Genomic DNA, 20,567 nt, shown 5'->3' on the forward strand with positions numbered 1-20,567 from the left:
CATTATAGCTATGTTCCTGAAAGATCCTACAAAAATAGACTTCTGGGTACTAGTTCTGTGATCACAAGTGTGTGTATATACCACATTCCTTCTCCTGAACAGGAATTATCTTGAAATCCACAGCAATTCAGTTCTAGCATTTCCAATAGCAGGATCCTTGTATCATTTACAGTGTACTGCCTGCTCACAGCCAGGAGGGTGGGGAAATGAAACTTACACGTACTCGAATGAGCCAGAGCACATCTGTTTTGAGCATTGACGGTGTTTCTGCAAGCAATGATTTTCTGAAGGTCCTGGCAGTAGGAAAAAGTTCAGCTGGTTCCCTTGTTCTATCCAAATATTGAAGATTTAGTCCTTCACTAAATTTCCTGGCTTTTGTGGGGATCTCATTTTATTTTCAGAATTTCATTTGACACACTCCAAATGTAATGGGTGGGGTGTGCCTCAAGGCACCAGAACCTAACCAATTGCGTTATTTAATTCCAAGAGCTGAAGGCAGCAAGACAGGAGTTTGTATTCCTTCCTTTCTTCCTTCCAAGAGCTTTGCTGACAGGTAAAAGGGCTCTCTTATGCATGCAGCTTTCAAAATACACTGAGCCTTGATTGTGTTCTAGCAGCTTCCTCTGTATCTTAGAGCGTACGTCTCGTGATTGTAAAAAGTGTGTTTGAGTTCTGTGACTAGAAGTAAAAAATGTTTTGAACACTTGTATAGTTTAGCTTGGAAAGTTTTAGTTATAGCAAATACTTCATTTATAAATCAAATACATTTGTATAAGCACCTGTGTTGTAGGAATCTGCTAATGTTCAGTTGGCCAGTGTTACTGGTTTCTTGTATTATGCTAGTGTTGCTGCGTTCCCTAGATGTGGTGACAGGTTTCAGTGGTAGCCGTGTTAGTCTGTATCAGCAAAAAAAACCCGAGGAGTCCTTGTGGCACCTTAGAGACTAACAAATGTATTTGGGCATAAGCTTTCACGGGCTAAAACCCACTTCATCAAAGCCCATGAAAGCTTATGCCCAAATACATTTGTTAGTCTCTAAGGTGCCACAAGGACTCCTCGTTTTTCCCCCCTAGATGTGTAAACCATATCCCGGGAATGTCTTTAGCACACGTGCCTAAGCAGGGGTTTACTATCAGCTCTTCACTGAGTTTTTATATTTCCTTCTGAATGTGGCTGTAAGGTTTAGCGGGGCAGCTGGCTCCACAGAGCTGTGCCAATTTACAGTAGCAGAGAATTCCTTCTTAGTCTTGGTACCTTGTTGTTCTTTGTTTTGCCTGTCATGCCTGACTGTGGTGACTGCTATCAAGGCTCCTGCACTAATTAATGGGAGCAAGAACAGTAACATCACTGACCCCTTCAGTTCTTCAAATTAAAAACAATGCAATGCAGAGCGAGAACTATTCCTGCTTTAGTCAATTGTGATCATGTTCTTTGCTGAAATAAAGTAACAGAAACTATGGGTGTGGTTAGAGAAAAATCAGAGCAACGTAATGTTGTTGCCTTGCTCAAACTGAACATGCTAACACTCCTTAACATGAAGAGAGATTCCTGAATGAAAGTTCTGCTAAATGTTATTGTCTAATATAGGAATTCGGGCTCTTAGTCCCTTGCGTAATGAACCCTGCATACAGAAATGTAATCTCCACGCTACTATCAGTTTAGACAGCTGTTTTTGTAATGGGCCATAAATTGGCCGTAATGCTTTTGTGCGTCAATAAAATTGTCTTGTAAAGGCTACACTGACTCTGAATTCCAGAACTGCACGATTGCTGAAACTCAGGGCAAAGTCTTTAGAGACCTTGCTGCTTTGTGTTTAGATTTTCTTTTTTTGACTGGTAGTTTTACAGTGCCCTTTAAGCAACATACATTTTATTTTTAAAAAGCATTACCCAGAAGAGCCCAGTACCCTAGGAGAGTTCCTCTACAGACATGGCTAATACTGCAGGAGTTTTCTAACTTAATTCCTTTCTTGTTTTGTTTTTACTTTCAGAATCTGGGAAAAGGACAATGTGAGCTGCTACCTTCAGGCATCCTGATAAGTTGGTGTTGAGAGGAAGGCGCCTAGAGTGCTTTGCTGTTCAGTCAGCAGGATTTCTGACGACTCTAGCTCCCATTTGCCATCCATACCAGATATTTGCCATTTCCTTTTGATACAAGACGACGTGTGAATTGCAGCTGTCAGCCACATTATTCAAGGGAGAGGACTATTTTTCCCCCCCTCATATAATTAATTGACCATAAAAACAAATACGCAGGGATGTCTAAGAAACAAAATCAGAAAGGTAAGATTACATGTGAATGAGGCGTTCTTGGCTGGGTCATGCATCAGTTAATGTGGTTATTGGTTCTGAAGTGATCAGTTTGGAAAAACTTTGACAACTTTGGAGGATAATTGCTCTCCCTGTCCCTTTCAAATCTGATAACATAACTTGTCAGCTTGTCCCCACTACTTTAGTGGACTCCAGATAGTTCCTGTTTTTGTCTTGTTTCCATTAACACTTCAGTTGTTCATCCAGATAGCATCTGATTCTAGGCAATTCCACTGCAGTGTGAATGTTGCACCGTATTTGCAATCAGCCTGTGTGGAAATAAGATGTGATCTACTAGAACCAAAATAATCTCTTGTGGGGACACTGTTTTGCTGTTGCATGTGTGAGTTTGAATAGATGTCCATATCACACATTGGACTTGATGAAGCTATGGGCATTCTCTGGTCATTAGCATTTTGTATGATCGTTCTTTCACTCCAGAAGTGATGACCAAGTTTGCTTCCTTTCAGAAGTGGTCTGACAGTGTCTTTGTCACATGCTCTGTGTGCCGTTAAAATACTCGTGAAGAATGACTGTATATGCATAACAACATCTCAAAGTTAAAGGGATACTGTCAAGTTGGAATCTAGTACTTAAAAAATTAAAATTCATCTCAGGTATTACACCTGCCTCCAAGCCATCCTGACAGTTTTTGTCTTTAAAATTGCTGCCCTATTTTTTGAAATGTTTCTCTTTTCTTGCTCTGTGAAAGACAACAGAGGAATGGTGGGACTGACTAGCTACATCATGCTGGCAAATGCACAAAGCAAACAAGCTAAAATCCTAGAGGAACATAACTTTGTTACTAATCTGTTTCAGACGTAACAGTCTTAGGCCCTGATCCTGCAGTGGGATGCACACAGGCAAACCTCTGTGTCTGCATAAAGGAAATGGAGTTCCGTGCAATTGCAGGGTCCATCTGCACGCGAAGCATTGCAAGAACAGGGTCTTAGGGTTACAAGTAAAGATGTTTGGACAGAGGTCTGATATATATATTTTTTTAAGTTGAACGACCCTTCCAATATTTCTGCTATTTTTTCCAGCTTCTTTAATAAGTGTTTAGACCAAATTCTAGACAAATGTTTTTGTCCATGTTAGAGCTAACGAAAAGTTCTGGGTTGATGACAGGATAAACTGATGTCCTCTCCACAGAAGTGGCAGTGACCGTGCAAGTTTCCTCAAACTGCCTTTGTAAGACACTTCCCCCTTGCCCTAGGGATCACTTCTGGGAGTGGGAAAGTAGTTTGGTCTCCATGCCAAAACTCAGGGACTAGGCTAGATGTCCTAAGTGTGTGTGGGGTTTTTCACGAGCTTACTATTTATAATTCTACATGGATTCGGTCATCTGCTGGAACTTTAAACAAAGGCACCAGTTGTGATTGTGGCTGTGGGCACCTACCCACTAGGAACCAGTCTGAAACCACTTAGCTGTTTTATAGACATTGAACAGATACCAGATGTGTGTGAGGCTGCCTTGTGGTCACCACTTCCCTGATCTGGGTTCAAACCAGAGACCATTTAAATATGATGTCTTTGACATGGGATCCAAAAGTACACTAAACATATGGACATTTCACCACTGTTGAGTAGCCAACTGTACTTGAAAGACTTGCTCCCTGGCTGTTGCCCTCAAAGGTTATGGTTTGGTCTTTGAGATTCTGGCTTACATATCCAGCTTTACCCTACAGCAGAGGTTCCCAGGCTGGCTGGACTCTCCTGGTTGCCAGCTGTTAGAGTGCAATGACCGATGTGGTCCACCCTATGAAAAAGTTTGACAACTTCTGACCTAGGCCTAAATGTTATTTCTAGAGTACATGATTTTTCCAGGGTGTTTTAAATGCTAATACTGCATTAATTATGGTCGCATTAGTAGGCTCCGCTGTAATGTCTGGAAATAGATACCACAACTGAATAGTTTATACTAGTGAGTGACATCTCATTTGCAATGATTAGCCCACTTGCCATTCTGCGACGGTATAGTTTTGTATTTCTGTAACAGGATTTGTTTGTATCCCAGAGAACAAAGGTCAGTGGAGAAATAGATGACTATCAGGCGCACGGTAAAGTCAGCACTAATTTATGAAGATATTAAAATCAGTTGGTGATGAGCTGGTGTGTTTCGTTTTTTATATTTTAATGGATTTTTATACCATTTCCACAATTTATGGAAAAGTGAACTCCTGCTGTTCTTCACTGGAGTGTCTTATGGCAAAGGAATAGTGCCAAATAATTTTTATTCAGGGAAATGAAGCTTTTATTCTGTCTCTGAAATTTATATAAACCTACCTGGTTTTCCTATTAATTTACTGTTTTGTCTGAACTGCCAAACAAAATTGAGTACCTAATTTATCCCCGACAAAGAAAATAGTTACTAGTTTTATCTTGGTGGTTAAAACTGATATTTGTTTTCATTAAAGCCCTGATCCTACAAACACTTATACAAGTACTTAGTTTTGATCTCATTGGGACTACTGTTCCCTATTAAACCTTCCTTTAAGAAAATCTTTTTGATGTACGTTGTGGGTTTTGTTTGCTCCTCGTATCTCAAATGAATATTTATGAACAGGATCATACTGTGACCCTCACCACCATCCTGCTTCCTTCCCAAGTCCAGAAAAAAGACTTTCTAGTGTGTTGGGCAACCTTCTTTGGGCACAACAGTCACGTAATACTTAATCTCGCATCTCACCATGAACGTTCTACACATGCATTTTTTGACCTGCCAGTTGTATCTGCCTCTCCAAATGACACTAAAATAGGTTTTTGTTGCCTACATTTAATATGGCTTTTGCACAACATGTAGCATCTATAATAGCCACAAAATGTACACAAGTGCATTTCTTTCACAGACCACGGAAATATGCAAATAGCCATCTGGTTTAGTTTCACACCCAGCTGTCCACACTTGATATTCTCACATCCTGTGTTCCAAAGTATAACAGTTACCTCTAGCAAACTGATATTGCCTTGGGCACTGCTGGAGCTATTTGGCGTGGAGAGGTATTCAATATATACATATAGGATCATTTAGAATAAGAGGTATGTTGTTAGGTCCGTTTCTTCTTTTGAATTAGCCGTCATCTTTTTTGCTTACATACTTTGACTCCTCATTGTAATTATGTAAGTAGCTTTATTCCAGATAATAACTGTTCCTGGTGGAAATAAACTTCCTCCTTTATTCCTTTTCTCTCTGGACATTACTTTCCTTGTTCTTGTATCTATCTTATGCCTGTCCTCTTTATTGTAGAAGATACAGTGCCGAGGTAATTGTTAATTATTATTCAGACTTTTGGTGGATGGATTGGTAGCAGTTTTATAGTTAAGGTGTAATAAGATTTCGATTGTAAGCCTTGTGGATACTCTTCAGACTTTCTTTAAAAGAAATCCTTGTGATTTGAATCTTAGTACATTTTCTGAACAGTTGAAGGAAATTGGTCAAGGAATTTTGGGTTTACAGCTAATCTTTCTCAAACCTTTTGCAAACTGTACTGTTTTGGAGAGAGGGTTGGTATAACTCAAATTGCTTGAACAATAGAACTTCAAAATATTGTTACCCATATTTCTTAAATGTTTATGTAACACTTTCAAAAATGCGTAATGCCCATCTTTAAAAGTGACTTAGGCACTGAAGAGCCAAAGTGCCAATAACATTCAGTGCGATTTAGGTTCAAGTGCCTTAGTCACTTTTGAAAATCAGATGTAGGCTCCTTAAGGCACTTACGCCCTTTTGACAAATTTACCTCTTATCTTTGAAACATCCTGTCAATTTTCTAAGTATTTATTTTTAACTGACTTGTCTGCTGCTGTAGAATCATTTTATCAATGAACATTTTAATGTGACTGGATTTCACAATTCAAGCTTTTTACCTGAAGAAAGGAGTTCTTGTTCTCCAAGGATTTTCCTGGGAGCTCCCACATTGAACTGGTCTTCTCCCGGAAGGATCTGGTCCTTAAGTCAGGATTTATCTATAGAAGGACTCTGAGAGAGGTTAGCATTCTTGGGGAAGATTACTGCATAGCATAAAATGCTGTATCAAAATGATAGACATTCAGGGGCTGAAATACTGAGTCATGAATGATTGGACTACTAAATTTCACCGCTAGCAACAACGCCGCACAATTAAACTGATGAACAAACTTGAAGAGAAAAATGCATCTGGAGATAGCAGAGGGGAATTAACCTAGCTAGATAGGGAGCCTGCCTGGGAGATGTATAAGGGAGTATTGGAAAGGGGCAGGGAAAGCAGTTATCTGTGAGAAACTTTCATTGTGGGGATCTGCAGGTCCCTTGTTGAATGTGGGTAGCCTGATTCAGTTGCCTACATGAGGAGCCCCAGCAGGGTTTGTAGCAGGTGGCCATGTGGAGAGCCTACAGAGGAGTATTGGAGACACACCAAGTGCCTACAGAGGAGTAAAGGAATCAGGAACATACATGTGGACAGCAAGCAGGGATACAGGGTCAGAGTCAATAGAGATGTTTGAACCTGGACTGAATTTTCAATCAGCTCTTTAATTGTTTTGTTTTATAGCCTTAACTTAGTCAACAGCGATTTTAACTGCTTTGTTTAAAAAACAAAAAACCTGGCTAGTGAAGGAATACGTTTATTCTCGGATATTTTGATGCATCTTTTCCCTCAAAAAAGCCACCTCTGCTCTACAGCAAAGCCTCAGCGAGAACTACTGAAAGATTTGTAAGAGGAGCTGTAACTATTTTTAATAACGCAGCAGTTTTGAAACCAAATCATGGGTTCATCTGTTTCTCCTCCTTGAAGCACCAGAGAGTGGAATTTCCCTCTGAACTATGCAGAAGGATATTTTTAAAGTCTTTTGAAAGTTTGCATGCAAAGTATTGGCATATATTCACTTTGTATCTTGTGCATAATGCTGCATTAATTATAACTTTTTACTGAAAGATCTATACTGCAAAGAAACCACTGCACCCTAATGCAGTCCTAGAATCTCCATTTGAAATGTAGTTCCTTGAGTCCAGATGTAGGACTGTATCTGGGTTATACCATATGTTTCATTTAAACTTGTGACTAACTTATTCCCTCTGGAACTGCTTAGAGATGCAAGGGAAAGGCACTCTCAGTGGGGCTAACTGTCTGCGTAAATATTTTGGGTAGTTTGGTGGTTCTGCTGATTCATTGCTGCCTGAAATAATAGCATCATTATTTGTATTGCCAAGCTCTTTCCTTCACCTTCATTTTCCAGCCGGCCCCCACTAATGCACATTACCCTGCTGTTTCCCGTCGGGCTGGGAGTAGAGCGAAACAGAGGCTGCTGCTTGGTCTGAGAGCCAAAGGCAGACGTGTCAGTAAAGCAGCCGCACTCTGGAAAGAGTTCAAAGTTTATGCAGGAAATTGACAATCAAATTATGGGGGACTCCTATTAATTTTCTCTTGGTGACCTTCATTAGCAATATTTTTCAATTTATAAATCAAGACCACTTTTTAAAATGCCCATTCTGCGAATTTGAATTTGTGATCCGAATAATTCAGCAGAGTTCTTTCTGCCTCTGACATAGGCAGTAGATTCTGCAGCTCAGAACTTTGCTGGTGGCTTTGTTGATAATACACAAGGGATAAAAGTTTCCAATGTGCCCCTCTGTCATTGATAGGAGTAAAACTTGGCTTGTAAGTAAAGTCAACAGATTTGACATGAAGAGATGCTGCACAGAGGGGAACGGTGGAGTAAGAAGTTGCTGGATGTTTTTATACCGTAACACGCTGTGTATTGGAGTATTAACAGCATTGTCTTTAGAAAAGTAGCTGGAAATATGCAGTTGTAATTTAATTTGCAGTCATTTTCCAGCTGCAGATGGGAACTACATGGGGTGAAGTGAAAATTCTGCTGGTTAAATTATGGTTTATTTCTTAGGTTTCAGCCAGCTGAAGGCAGCAAGGTTTTCCCTCTTCTCTTGCTGCATTACTTGCTAATTCAAAACGATGTGCAGGGCTTGGGTTAAAATTGCCAGCTGTGACTTACTGTCACTTGTAAGTAGCAGAGAGCCAGTGACTGCTAAATTGAATCAGTAGCTAATAACTGGATGAGTACTTAGAGATGTTTTGGAATGGTTTCCACCTGTCTCCTGTAAAGGAAGCACTGTGCTCTTAAGGGCACTGTCTTCATACCATCGACTTTCCCTACGTCTTATGGGAGTTTTACCTTGGGACTAAACTGTCAGGTTTGAAACGTCTGGCTTTAGAGTCGAAATGCCATCTTCGCATATTTGGGTAGGCCTCGGCTGTCGGCAATGGCTAACGTAGGCACTCTAGCAGCACTAATTAGTGTACAGAGATTCTCTATCCTGTTTCTTTGTAGCTAGATTATTGGGGAGAATAGGAAACCTTTTAAAATATTAATTTGTTTAGTGCTGTTCTGTTCCATCCCTTCGCCTCCAAACGAACGTATGTCCATACGCTGGAAATGCAACCTGCTGCCCAATTAAAAGTGCAGTGTATTCCAGAGGATTCCATTCCCATCTCACAGGTGTCAGACTCGAGGATCCGATCGCTGGCAGGTTTAATCTGCTCACCTGTGAAGGAAGTCTTTGAATCACAACACGCAGAGTTTCACGGTGGTAGACAGTATAAGACTGTCAATGAGAGGTTTTAATTAAAACTTTATGAGCTGACGACCTTCAAATACAATGTTTCTTATTTCTGACTTTATAGAGGCCGTATCCTACTTGGAGATGTATTTAGAATGTTGTTAGAGGAAAGTAAAGGATATTTTTGTCTAGACAGACTCCTTGTGTGCAACTGCCACTTGTTTCCCCTGGCTGACAATACAGTGAGATCACAACAGGGCCCTTGTGCTGTTAAAAATAACTTCCATAGAAACCGATTGAGGCCTCAAGCCTGGATTTCTTTATCTGAGCAGGCTGTACACAAGTGATTTGGGGCGGGAGGAGGAGTTTAAGATACAGGTTTATTAACCAACCTGTCTTTTAAAATCCTATCTTAGTGTTTTCATTTGTGTGTGAATAGGTGTGTGCGTGAAAAAGACGTTCTTCCCCAGGGACCACGAAGAAAGGTGCAAAAACCTTGAGGAGACTTTAACTTGCCTTCTCCACAACCTGAAATGCCGTGGTGAAGCTACACTTTGTAAACCTGATGTATATTCAGTCTTGGTAAAGTGTGAATGTTGCTGTTGCTCTGGTGCTGTATGATTGGTGCTGGAGAGGAAACGCAGTGCCCTCTCTCGTGGCTAAAGCAGCAATGGGCAGTTAGGGGATCTGGGCTCTAGTCCCAACTTGGCCTTCGACTTGCTGTGTAACTTTGTGGAAGGCACTTCACATCTGTGGCTCCATTCTCTTACAGGAGCAATACTTCTACAAAGGTGGGAAGCACAGCAAGATACGCTGCTAAAATTCACAAACAGCTATAAATGTGGAATACAAAGTATATCTACTTTTTAAAAATAGACTTGTCGCATTGTGCATGATTCCTTGAGTCCTGGTGCCAGTGAAGCCATGACAACTTTTGGTATTTAAGGCTTAGAGAATAGTTTTATGTAGCTTTTTTTTGCAAGGAATTTTGAGATGTTAATTTCTGCATAGATCTTCTGTGTCTTTCAGTGACCTCAGGACATGGTAGAAGATCAATGGTAAAGTAATACTATTTTTTTATCAGCCTAATCCCATTGAGACAAATTCACTTTGTCCTAGGAAAATAATGCTCAACAATAATTCAGGTTTGGCCTTCTCTGCAATATCCACCATTGACTTTTAATGACCACTGTGATCCAGGAACAGCTGAAGAGAACTTGTAATTAGAGCAAATTCAAGCTGCTCTTAGCCTGCAGTAAAATTCCATTTTTTTAAATAGCTTTTTATTTCATATTAGCAAAGGTCTGATGTGTTATCCCAGAGAGAGTGAGAGCAGTTACCACTGACCTGAAAAGCCATCGTGACTATAAATGTTTCACAGTTTCACTGAAGTTTTATTGGGTGGGATTTCAAGCATCTATGCTACATAATTCCCCATAGTCAGCCAGTTGCTAGGGTCTTTACTAGGACAGGGAGCAGAAGCTGCCATTTGTCGGGAACATGATTTCGGTCATTAGGCAGGGAACAGAAACCAAAGGGAGCTTTGTCCTCTTGCCTGCCTAACTGAAAGATCTATGCCACTGCTAACTGGGCTTTCAGTGAGCTCTCGTAAGAATGGAATATAGGCAGTCTTGATGCCAGTGTTGGCTTAGTGTGCCACACAAGGCAGTAGGTAATGGCACACGCTCATCTACCGCAGGGCAAGATGGTAACTAGACAAGCGATGGGAAGGAAGATTTTGACTTGTACGTTCACCACTCTACCTTGTAGACAAGACAGGTCTCCATTTTCAGAATGCGTTTGATGTAATCTAATGTAGCATCTATTAGCTATCAAGTAAAATGATCTGAGCTATTACGTAGTCACAGTCCAGCAGTGAAGGTACTTCAGTTCCCAGAATTCCAGAAGTACTTTTCTGTGAGGAAAATCTTTTCATTGACTGTGTCATGGTCTTGTAACTTCTGTCTTGACCAGACAGGCTGTTTTAAGGAAAGTGTCATTTTTGTCCCAAGTGTTTTTGGGAGGATAGAAAGGCTAGAATTGTGTGACAAGCTAAAGAAATATCTGAACTTGTTCATAGCCTCTTCCAAGGATTCTGGAAATTAAGAGACTTCTTTTTTCAGTCTTGTGTTGTTGATGCTGGATCATTCTACAGGCTAAAATTATTCTGGAAACTAGCATTTTTCTCACAATGGACACCCTTTAAAGTGCATTATAGTCAATAAAGGGATTGTAAAAATGATGTTAGATTTCGTTTTTATTCTCCTTCAATGAATCCAGGGCTAATGATCTTAGCCTACAAGTTAAAAGATTATTTTTCTAGCTGCTGGTGCCACAAACTCTGTGGAATCTAAAAATCCACCTGTGTTCTGATTGATCACTGAAGACATTACACTTGTGAATTTGACTTCTTGTGATGTTGCACAAGACAGACTAGAACCCAGCTCAATCTCCCAGAGCAGTATTGTCTCTGCAGGGCTAATGGGAAATAAGAACTTGGCTTCATAGGTCAAGTGAGCAGCTATGGCTTCAGTACGCACTAGGATCAGATATGTTGAGTAAGGCATTTCAAACTGGACAATACAGGTTTGTTTGCCAATAAGGAATTGGAAATTGTATGTGTCTCCATCGCTAACTTTTCTGACCGTATAAGAAGGCATTATTTATTGTTGATTATAACCCTTTGAGTGCCTAGCACTAAATATTTAGTGTGCTGCAGAGGTTACTTCCTGTCAGGAATAACAGGAGATGGAGCATCGAACAACTAAAACACAGCATAAGATGTAAACTATACATCCCCCATGTCTTTAGTTCACTGTGGTTCATATTTCACTGTTGCCCAGGCAAGACACACTGCCTGGTCTTTGTGGGATGAGATACTTTAAGCACAGCAGTGCAGTCAGGATGAGGCAGTTCAGGAGGGGGAGGAAAAGGGGTTACTTACCAAGTCACTCTCGATGCTTTGTCCCTACAGAAATGTAGAAGTCATGTGGTTGGCCACAAACCTTTTTGAAACAGTATTTGAATGTTACAGGGCGCACACAGATCCCTCAAGTCCTGCATTTTGCTGGTCAGGGTATATGTACCCTCCCCCTTGCTGTGCAGAGGCAACGTCATGAAGTCAGACAAGCAGCTCTCTGCACTATTACTGGCCTCACATCTGTGTTACATAAACAGTAGTTTCATTACCTTGTGAGTCTTTAATGGACTATAGCTCCACTACAGTGCTATGGTCAACTTTGTTAATGCGGTGTTAGATGAAGATATTTGAGCTCCACATATGGAGAGAGAGTGAAGATTCTGTTTATCTTCACCAGTGCTAACTGACAGTCTGACTTGCTATCAGGTCGTTGCTTTACTTGTTGGCACTTGATTTCTTTCCTATGTCATCTTTCGAAAGCTTGCACACTGAGACACTACTGTTGTAGATAATGTCTTCTGTTTTTCCACTGGAGAGACTTGTTTAGTTTGAAAGGGTCTATTAGTTGCATAAATATCATAGTGTTTATCTAACATTTCAGGTGCACTTAAGCAGTGATATTGAATAGATAATTGAGAGCATTAGAAGGAGTGTTGAGTAGTGTGAGATATCCTTACGGAATGTCACCAAACGTGGCAATGTCTCTTGTGCCGTGCCTGATCGTAGTCTCAGGAATGTGGTTTGAAATGAATGAGGATTACTGCACGGCTTTTATAGCTTCTGGTGTGTGTACAGAGAGAAAGTTGGACAGGAAACAACGGTATTTGAATTCAAAATGGAAAGATACATATCTACTGGTGCAGCGGCTCATCCGCTAACCTTTTTGTTGAATGCGGTTGGCTTTTCGTCTATCTTAGCTCTGATGTGTGTGCCATGCGTTGGAGGGACTAATCACTGGAGCAGACCAAGTGGTATGGAATGTGGCTAGAGTGGATTCTCTTTCTGATCTCTTCAGTGCAGCTGTTTAAAGAAGCCAGAGTTAATTTGTATGATAAATAGTGGTATAAACAAGCATGGAACTAGATTTGTGATGACATCTTCCCTATTGATTTGATTTCTTTGGAGGAGACAAGGTTACGAACAAAGAAGCAATTTAGGTGGTTAGCATTGTCTCCGGAGTTTGTCACATCAAATCAATGGGATAGCTGCAGTGTGGCTTACATTTCAACACTACAGAGATCTGGCCTAACTTATTCTGCACTAAATGAGTTGTATTATATTTGTGCTTTGGAAAAGAGCATGTCTTCACCTGAGGATAAGGTATACGTTGATATGGTGGTAACATTTTTAATGGGAGTCAAGATTTTATTAAGGGTGTAGAGATGAGTAATTTAACTGCTGTCCCTTCTCTGATGCATTTCAACCATCTCAAGCCAGCTCCGCTCAAACAACCCACACTAACTGGTGGCCAAACTTACTGATCCTCCAAGCCGCATACAACAGTCTTCAGAAATCAGAGAGCCAGGGTGTGCCTGACGGGGGTTGGGGCTTCAGCCTTGTTCCTGCTGAAGCCTCAAGCCCTGGCAGGTGCACCCCTTTGGGCAGAAGCCCTGAGACTCCCCTCCCTGCCGGGTAGAAGCCCTTACCCGGCCACCCCGCTGCAAGGCAGAGGTCCCAAGCTTCCCCCCCCCCAGTCTGATAGGCAGAGAATGGAGCCACAATTGGGCCACCCCTGCTCTGTAAGACCCCGTGGAAGTGTGACTCTGCAATAACCAGTGTATACAGCATGGTTCAAGCGAAGGAAATTCTCCAGGGTCCTTTGCAAGAAATAGTCAAACACAAGGAGGGCTTAATCCATTGAGGAGGATCTGGCTTCTAGATATGTGAATCCAGGTGATGTCTGTACAGAATAGTTCTTGCTGCATTTTTAACTCCATGAGCACGTTCTGCATAGGGGAACCCTTATTTACATCTGTGCAACCTAACTTCAGTGGCCTTACATAGGTATTGCCTGAGGGCAGGATCTGGCCTGAAGTCTTTAGCTGGGAAATCACATAGTCTGGCTTCATGTGAGATAATGAGGTTTTTATAGAGAAAACCACTGTAATAAATACGTAGATCCCAAACTGCACACAGTCTTCTAAATTAAGAGCAGTCTTTTAATGAATTTGATACATAGAAAGCCACTGTAACCCCTTCAAATTGAACTGCAAAGCATTTTAAGGAAAAAAGTTTAAGATCCCAAATTTCTAATATACTATGTGCAAATGGGATTACAAATACATTGGCATTTAGAAATAGCTGCTCTCCCGTTCCTTGCTGATTCCCCTGGCTGTTTAATTTCACTCCAGCAAATATCCTCATGCCTAAAACAGATTAGGGAGTGCTAGACAAACACATTTTCTTGAATTTTGTGTTGTGTTTATACCTTGCATTCATTAAATGTAAACTGATTTAAAGCAAGCGCTGAGGGTAAGCAGGTTAGACATAAGATCAGTGTATTGTAATCTGTTGTTCCAGGACTGTGCAACATGAATTTTTGGAGGGTGGAGGTAAGGGGGACTTCTTTGCAAAGAAGAGTTTGAGCGGGAATTGGTAACATTGGTTTTTATCATCCACCAGCTTTTTTCAGTGGTACGAACCATAAGACTGTTAAAGGTTTAACAGCAGGAAGTTAGTGGCTTTTGTCTCTGAGGCCTGAAATCTGGGAAAGTTTGTTCGTGAGGCTGGAATGGGAAGAGAAACCGAGTGAGGCAGGATTTAACCATTGATCGGTATCCTTAATGAGCACCTGCCCTTTCCATCAAACGTCGGTTCTGTCCCAGTACTTCCTCTGTTTTAAATGCTACATCAGTGTCTGAGAATTAGTGAAGTCCATGTGGTGTCTCAAAGTCTAGTGAGAGTTATTTAGAGAAGGTGAGGGAGAGGTTAAGTTACCAACTTGGAATTCAGTTGAACTAAAACCTAGAGGCCAATGACTGACTTGAGTCTAGGTCTTCTAGCAGATTGTGCCTCACTCCTAAGTAGTGTTGCCCTTGGAAGGTCCAGCCAGCTAAGCTGTCTGGCTGTGGAGATCTGTCTGAGGGCTTGTCTATACTTACGCGCTGGTTCGGCGGCAGGCAATCGAACTTCTGGGTTCGATTTATCGCGTCTTGTCTGGACGCGATAAATCGAACTCAGAAGTGCTCCCCGTCGACTCCGGTAATCCTGCTCGCCGCGAGGAGTACGTGGAGTCGACGGGGGAGCCTGCCTGCCGGGTCTGGACCGCGGTAAGTTCGAACTAAGGTACGTCGACTTCAGCTACGTTATTCACGTAGCTGAAGTTGCGTACCTTAGTTCGATTTGGGGGTTTAGTGTAGACCAAGCCTGAGACTTCGCAAAGGAAATCAGCAGCCTGCCAGTACAGTGTGCTCTGGGTCAGTCCTTGTAGGGGATGAACTGCACATGAGCAAATCTCCTCTTTGAAAGCTTGCTTCGTGCTTAAAAGAAAAAAAGTCCCTGGAGATGCAAAGGTGGTGCTGGCTAGGGGAGGAAAGCGAAGTCTCACTTGGTCTCCGTGAAGTCTGACTTCCTCCAGAGCCAATACAGCTGACACTTGAGTTGAAATAAAGCGAGAGCACAGTTAATGTCACCAACAGCTGCTGCTGGGCTGTTTGTATTCTCTCCGAGACTCTATGCACTAAAATATATACATGAACTACGCAGTCTGAAAGTGGAACAAATTGACAAAATTGCCTGTTCCCTGTCCCCAGAAGACTTGATACTTAGACCATTCAGACCACCACGTGTAGGCTCACATACCAGCCACTCATCGGTATGTGTCTAGGTAAAATGGCATGTTTGGCAGATTCATGTGACCCTTACAGGCTAGTGGGAACCAAATCTAGTGGAGATGACAGGGCTTTAATGGATTGCCTGCAATAAAGTCAGCTCCTTTGTAGCCAGCCCTAAGCCAACTTTGTCAAGCTGGAGTCAAGTCTGCACTTTGAAGTGTGGGAGCTAGGGTAGAAGACAGAAGAGTCCTGATGCAAAGTTTGTTTCCAGCACAGGGTGGAGAAGTGGAAATGTTTTCAGGATAGTTGATTGATGAAGGGCAGAAAATAAGCGTTTAATTGGAAGTTACAGTAGCACTTAACAGTAGCTATTGATGTCTATCGAAGTGTCTGCAGTTTGTATTTCCGGGTAGGTGAAATTGCTAAATATAGAGCAAAGGCTATGGTGCCTGGGTTACTGGTTGTTCCTTATTATTGAGCCCAATAAAAGCACATTGTCCTAAGATTAGTACAGAAATACAAAAGATGCATTGGGCTGCTTGGATTAACTTAATTTAGTGCGTCAGACCAACCCTGTTGGTGGTTAAAGTTGCTGGCTTGCTGCTGTGATCTAGTGCTTTTTTCTGTATTTCAGTTGGCCCGGGGCTGAAGAATGAATCAGAATTTCAATGACTTGTTAAGGCTGTAATACGTTTAGTTAAAGATGTTGCCAACTGAACTAGTTTGCTTTTTTAACATGTTAGATCATTTTTATTTTATCTGGGGCAAGGCAGAGAGTAACCTTTGGCTTGACGCTTTGGACACTGAAAAGGGTTTATTTAGCAAAACTCATTTTATAAAAATGTTACCAAAGAACAACAGGTGCCAACTTACCTGATGTTGGAAGCCCATGTTCTTTATCGCATGAAGAAAATGTACTGTTCATGATAGCCAGTCCACAGGCAATTCTTAATTTGGCTGAGTGTTCCAGATGTTAGAGCTGGGCTTATTGGCGGCAGGATGGAGGTCCCTTCAGCACTGCTCCTGTTTGCAAGCTTACATGAGGAGATTAAAATTGGCCTATCTGGATTTGTGAGGACACAACTAACCAGCCAAGTCTATCTTCCCACTGACCTTATCACTTCGGTTCCCCTACCATGGCTTTTCATTCCAGACAGGAGCATTTGGAGGCCCTTAGATTTGTCCCACTGACTCTTTGGTTGCAAAGTAGGGTCTGGTGTGCCAGATCGATCAGCTATTGCCTCCCGGTCTGAGGTTAGGCTATAATGTATCTGAGTCCGTGCTGCTATTCATCCTCATTGATTGCGTGATAGAATTAGCCAGTTAATATTGTATTTTTGCAGGTGATAAAGGAAGAGCGATCAGACTGGGTCAGACTAATGGTCCATCTAGCCCAGTATCTTGACCGTGGCCATTACCAGAGCTTTAAGAGAGTGTACAGAAGAGGGCAGTTGGAGTGATCCACCCCCTTTTCCTCTCCAGGCTTCATTTTGGCTAACAGCCACTGATGGACCTGTCCTTCATGAACTTACTCAGTTCTCTTTTAAACCCAGTTACATTTTTGGCCTTTACAACATCCCCATGCAACATGTTCCACTGGTTAATAGTGCGTTGTCTGAAAAAAGGTTGGTATGAAACTTGCTGCCTATTAATTTAATCGGGTGACTCCTGGCTTTTGTATTGTGGAAAAGGGTAAATAACCCTTCCCTATTCACTTTTTCCACACCATTCGTGATTTTACAGACCTCTGTGGTATCCCACCTTAGTCGTCTCTTTTCTTATCGGACCAGCCCTAATCTTTTGAGTCTCTCCTCACACAGAGGCCATTCCATACCCTTGATCATCTCTGTTGCCCTCTTCTGAACCTTTTCCAGCTCCACTATATCCTTTTTGAGATGGGGTGACCAGAAGTGGATACAGTATTCCAGGTGTGGGCAGACCATGGATTTATATAGTGGCCTTATGATATCTTCTGTCTTATTTTCTATCCCTTTCCTAGTAGTCCCGAACATTCTGTTTGCCTTTTTCTTCACTGCTGCACATTCAGCAAACACTTCAGAAAACTGTCTCCTGCTTTCTGCTGCAAGGCAAGCATCTGAGCTAACCTGTTGCCTTAGGTTATTCTGAATGTCTCTTCCTGATGTCCACCATTCACAGCACAGCCTTTCGCTGTCTTTACAGAGCCAACAGGGTTCATTTTTGATGTGCAGTCCAACACCGTGATGGCCCAAGGAGGAACCTTTGAAAACATGAAGGAGAAGGTAAGTGTTACTATGGGCAATTCTGTAGCTTTCCTTTGGCAGTGGAAGTGCTAGTGAAAGTGCATCTCTTAGCTATTAATTGAGACATGGGGAAAACATTCACTGACTAAAGTTTTGTTTTGACAGTTTTGCTCTCCAAGATGCATTGTCCTGGCCTATTAAAACCATATCCAAGCGATCCCATGTTCCATACAGTATAATACCCTTTGATGCAAGCTTAGCAGTTACAGTGATGGTACAAAGAAGGTAAGCAAGTGGCAAAGATGTGACTCCTTGTTCCTCTCTTCCAGATCAGTGCAGTGCGTGCAGTGGTCCCCAACAGGAGCAACAATGAAATCATCCTGGTGCTACAGCACTTTGATAACTGTGTGGATAGAACCGTGCAGGCCTTTATGGAAGGTAACGATCTCCAGTTTCGTCATCTGGGTAACTGGGCTTTAGCGACAATGTTTACTGCGGGTTTTGTTTAGAAATAGCCCGTCTTTTCAGCAGGCACCGTACAGCTTTCAGGAAAGGGCCATATGCTATTTTTATACAGTATGTAGACTTTGTGACTGGGGACTCTCTCAGATCTTCTCTGCAAAGTATCCAAGTACGGATTGGCTTTCCTGGAAGACAATCCAAAGATGTTCCTCTCCGCCTTCCCTTCATTTTATTCAGAATCCGCCCCATTAGGTTTTAAGAGAAAAAAAGACAGTTACTTTGTACCAAACAATACCTAATCCAGGAGATATCAAGTATTTAACCATTGCATTTCTTGCTCATGTGCACAAGAAAAGGGATGTCTGCATCAACCTTGGGGTAGTTCTCTCCTCCCTTTTGAAACATGCTCATGTATCGGGATCAGGTGGCATATTGCATCTGATCGAGTTCCTACCTTGTAGGACAGGAGGTGTTCACCAAGGAAACTGTCTTTTTGCACTTCTTGTCTGTTTCTTGTACTAACCCTCACTCACCGCATGGTGCTTTGCCTCTGGCTAAGAGAACAGATGGGTTGTGCAGCTACTCCTAATGCCTGGAACAACTTTATAGAATTGTCCTTGGGGAGGAGAGAGCTGTATAAACCCTCTGACCTGGACTGAATCCCTGTTTAGTCCAAGTTCCAACATTTGTCCCCATATCGAGTGGCACTGGTGGTGATACTGGGAAGCTGGAGTGTCTAAGGGAATTGCTTGTGTGACTTGTGGTTAGGCAGTGGGGTGAGATCAAAGTCTTCACTGTCTGGCTGGTTTGGTTTGCCTTAGAGGTGGAAAAACCCCAGCCTAGGGCTGTAACTGCCCTGTTTGAGCAATTTGTCCTGAATTGTCACTCTCGGTTGGGTCCCGCCAGAACCGCATTGTTACAGAGCCGTATAAACCCTCTGACCTGGACGGAATCCCTGTTTAGTCCAAGTTCCAACACGGCCAAAGTCTTTAGCGTGGCAGTGCTGATAGGGGGGTTGTTACCTGGAAGCAGCCAGCACAGCACAGAATGTTATATGGGAGGAGTCATTCTGATCAGTGGGATATTCCCAAAGCAGAAACGAAACTGATCCTTTCATTTAATCAGCTAAGAGAATTGAAACGTAACTTCTTTACGTCATTAGCTGCAGGACACATTCCAGCTGGCTGTAGATATGAAGACTCCCTGGGTTTTGTATGGCATGAGTGTAAGAGAGTGTGAAGCATTTTCCAGTGCTTATCGTAAGTTTCATTTCAGGCAATGCCAGCGAAGTATTGAAAGAATGGACAATAACAGGCAAGAAAAAGGTAACCTTTAAAATGTGCTTTAACTTACTTTGCTGGGATCTATATCACCCTGGCCTTTTCTTCTTTAACGGCTCCGGGGCATGTTAGAGACCCAGCCTCCTTTATAATTCCATGCTAAATCATGAAGAACAAGGAAAGAAACCACAGGGAAAAGATAGATATATTGCTGTGGGCAGAATTACCTCACATGAGGTAGTCACCAGTCCGGCTAGTCTAACTTACCGCTGAGGTGAAATGCTTTATCTGATGACTTCCCAAGAAGGTTTGAACCCCTCCCCTCCCAAAACACCATAATGCACTTAGTTCAGTTCTACGGTGTAATATTGATGACACTGCCTTGCAGAATCACCATGAAAATTTCCTACCTTGGCCACAAATTGTCCTCCCCTGCCCTTTGCCATGACGATGAAAACACTGCTACATGCTGGTCTTCCTCCCTCCCATCCCACCCCCACGCTGGGGGAGAAGTTGTCATTCGCTTTGCATGTGTTCAGCCTGTTCTGTGTGTCCCGTCCTGAACCCTTGGCTCTGAGCAGCCTCTGTTTTGATGCCCTTCTCCTTCGCAACACATGTTTTGCTCATTGACGGTTTTGCCTGCTGGTCTGTTCGCAGCCCTACCCAAACAGTTAACTTAGGAGGGTTTCACTTATATTTTCAGTGATTAATGCCATCATATCGAAGTACACTACAGTATAAGAATTTAAGCTATGATCATGCCAAACTACTCTCACTAAATAACCAACAAGCACTAAGGCGCAAAACAAAATACTATAGCTCTGATGAGCAAAAAGTGTAGGAGACGTGGGGGAAGCGAGAGGGAGTGTGTGAGGGGTCCCATCCAAGGGCTGATGGTGGGTAGAGCAGCCTCTAGAACGGTGTTGAGTCACTTCTTAGTGGCGGGTAGGTGTGGGCTGAGGCAGGGGATGTGGGATCACCTCCTGGGTCACCATCACCCAGCAGGATTAACCGCGAGGAGGTAGACTGGAATGTCACTGCTGTGTAA

The 20,567-nt window shown here is 42.3% G+C and overlaps 1 protein-coding gene across 8 annotated transcripts in view; it reads left to right on the top strand.

Annotated features, from left to right (window-relative positions):
• SPATS2 (spermatogenesis associated serine rich 2) overlaps nt 1–20,567 on the top strand; it is a 43,908-nt gene that overhangs the window by 7,507 nt on the left and 15,834 nt on the right. For 5 of the 8 annotated variants that reach the window (XM_008173871.4, XM_065576319.1, XM_008173868.4 and 2 more), the window contains exons 2-5: nt 1,991–2,282; nt 17,737–17,816; nt 18,107–18,215; nt 19,515–19,564. In XM_008173871.4, the coding sequence (XP_008172093.2) occupies nt 2,258–2,282; nt 17,737–17,816; nt 18,107–18,215; nt 19,515–19,564 (264 nt within the window). In that variant the 5' untranslated portion in view covers nt 1,991–2,257. Of the gene's footprint in view, nt 1–229; nt 554–1,990; nt 2,283–17,554; nt 17,643–17,736; nt 17,817–18,106; nt 18,216–19,514; nt 19,565–20,567 lie in introns of those variants that run through there. The other 3 variants (XM_065576320.1, XM_065576321.1, XM_008173869.4) reach the window with 3 other exon arrangements.

This window comes from Chrysemys picta, chromosome 22 (genome assembly GCF_011386835.1).
Source record: "Chrysemys picta bellii isolate R12L10 chromosome 22, ASM1138683v2, whole genome shotgun sequence".
Lineage (NCBI taxonomy): Eukaryota > Metazoa > Chordata > Testudines > Emydidae > Chrysemys > Chrysemys picta.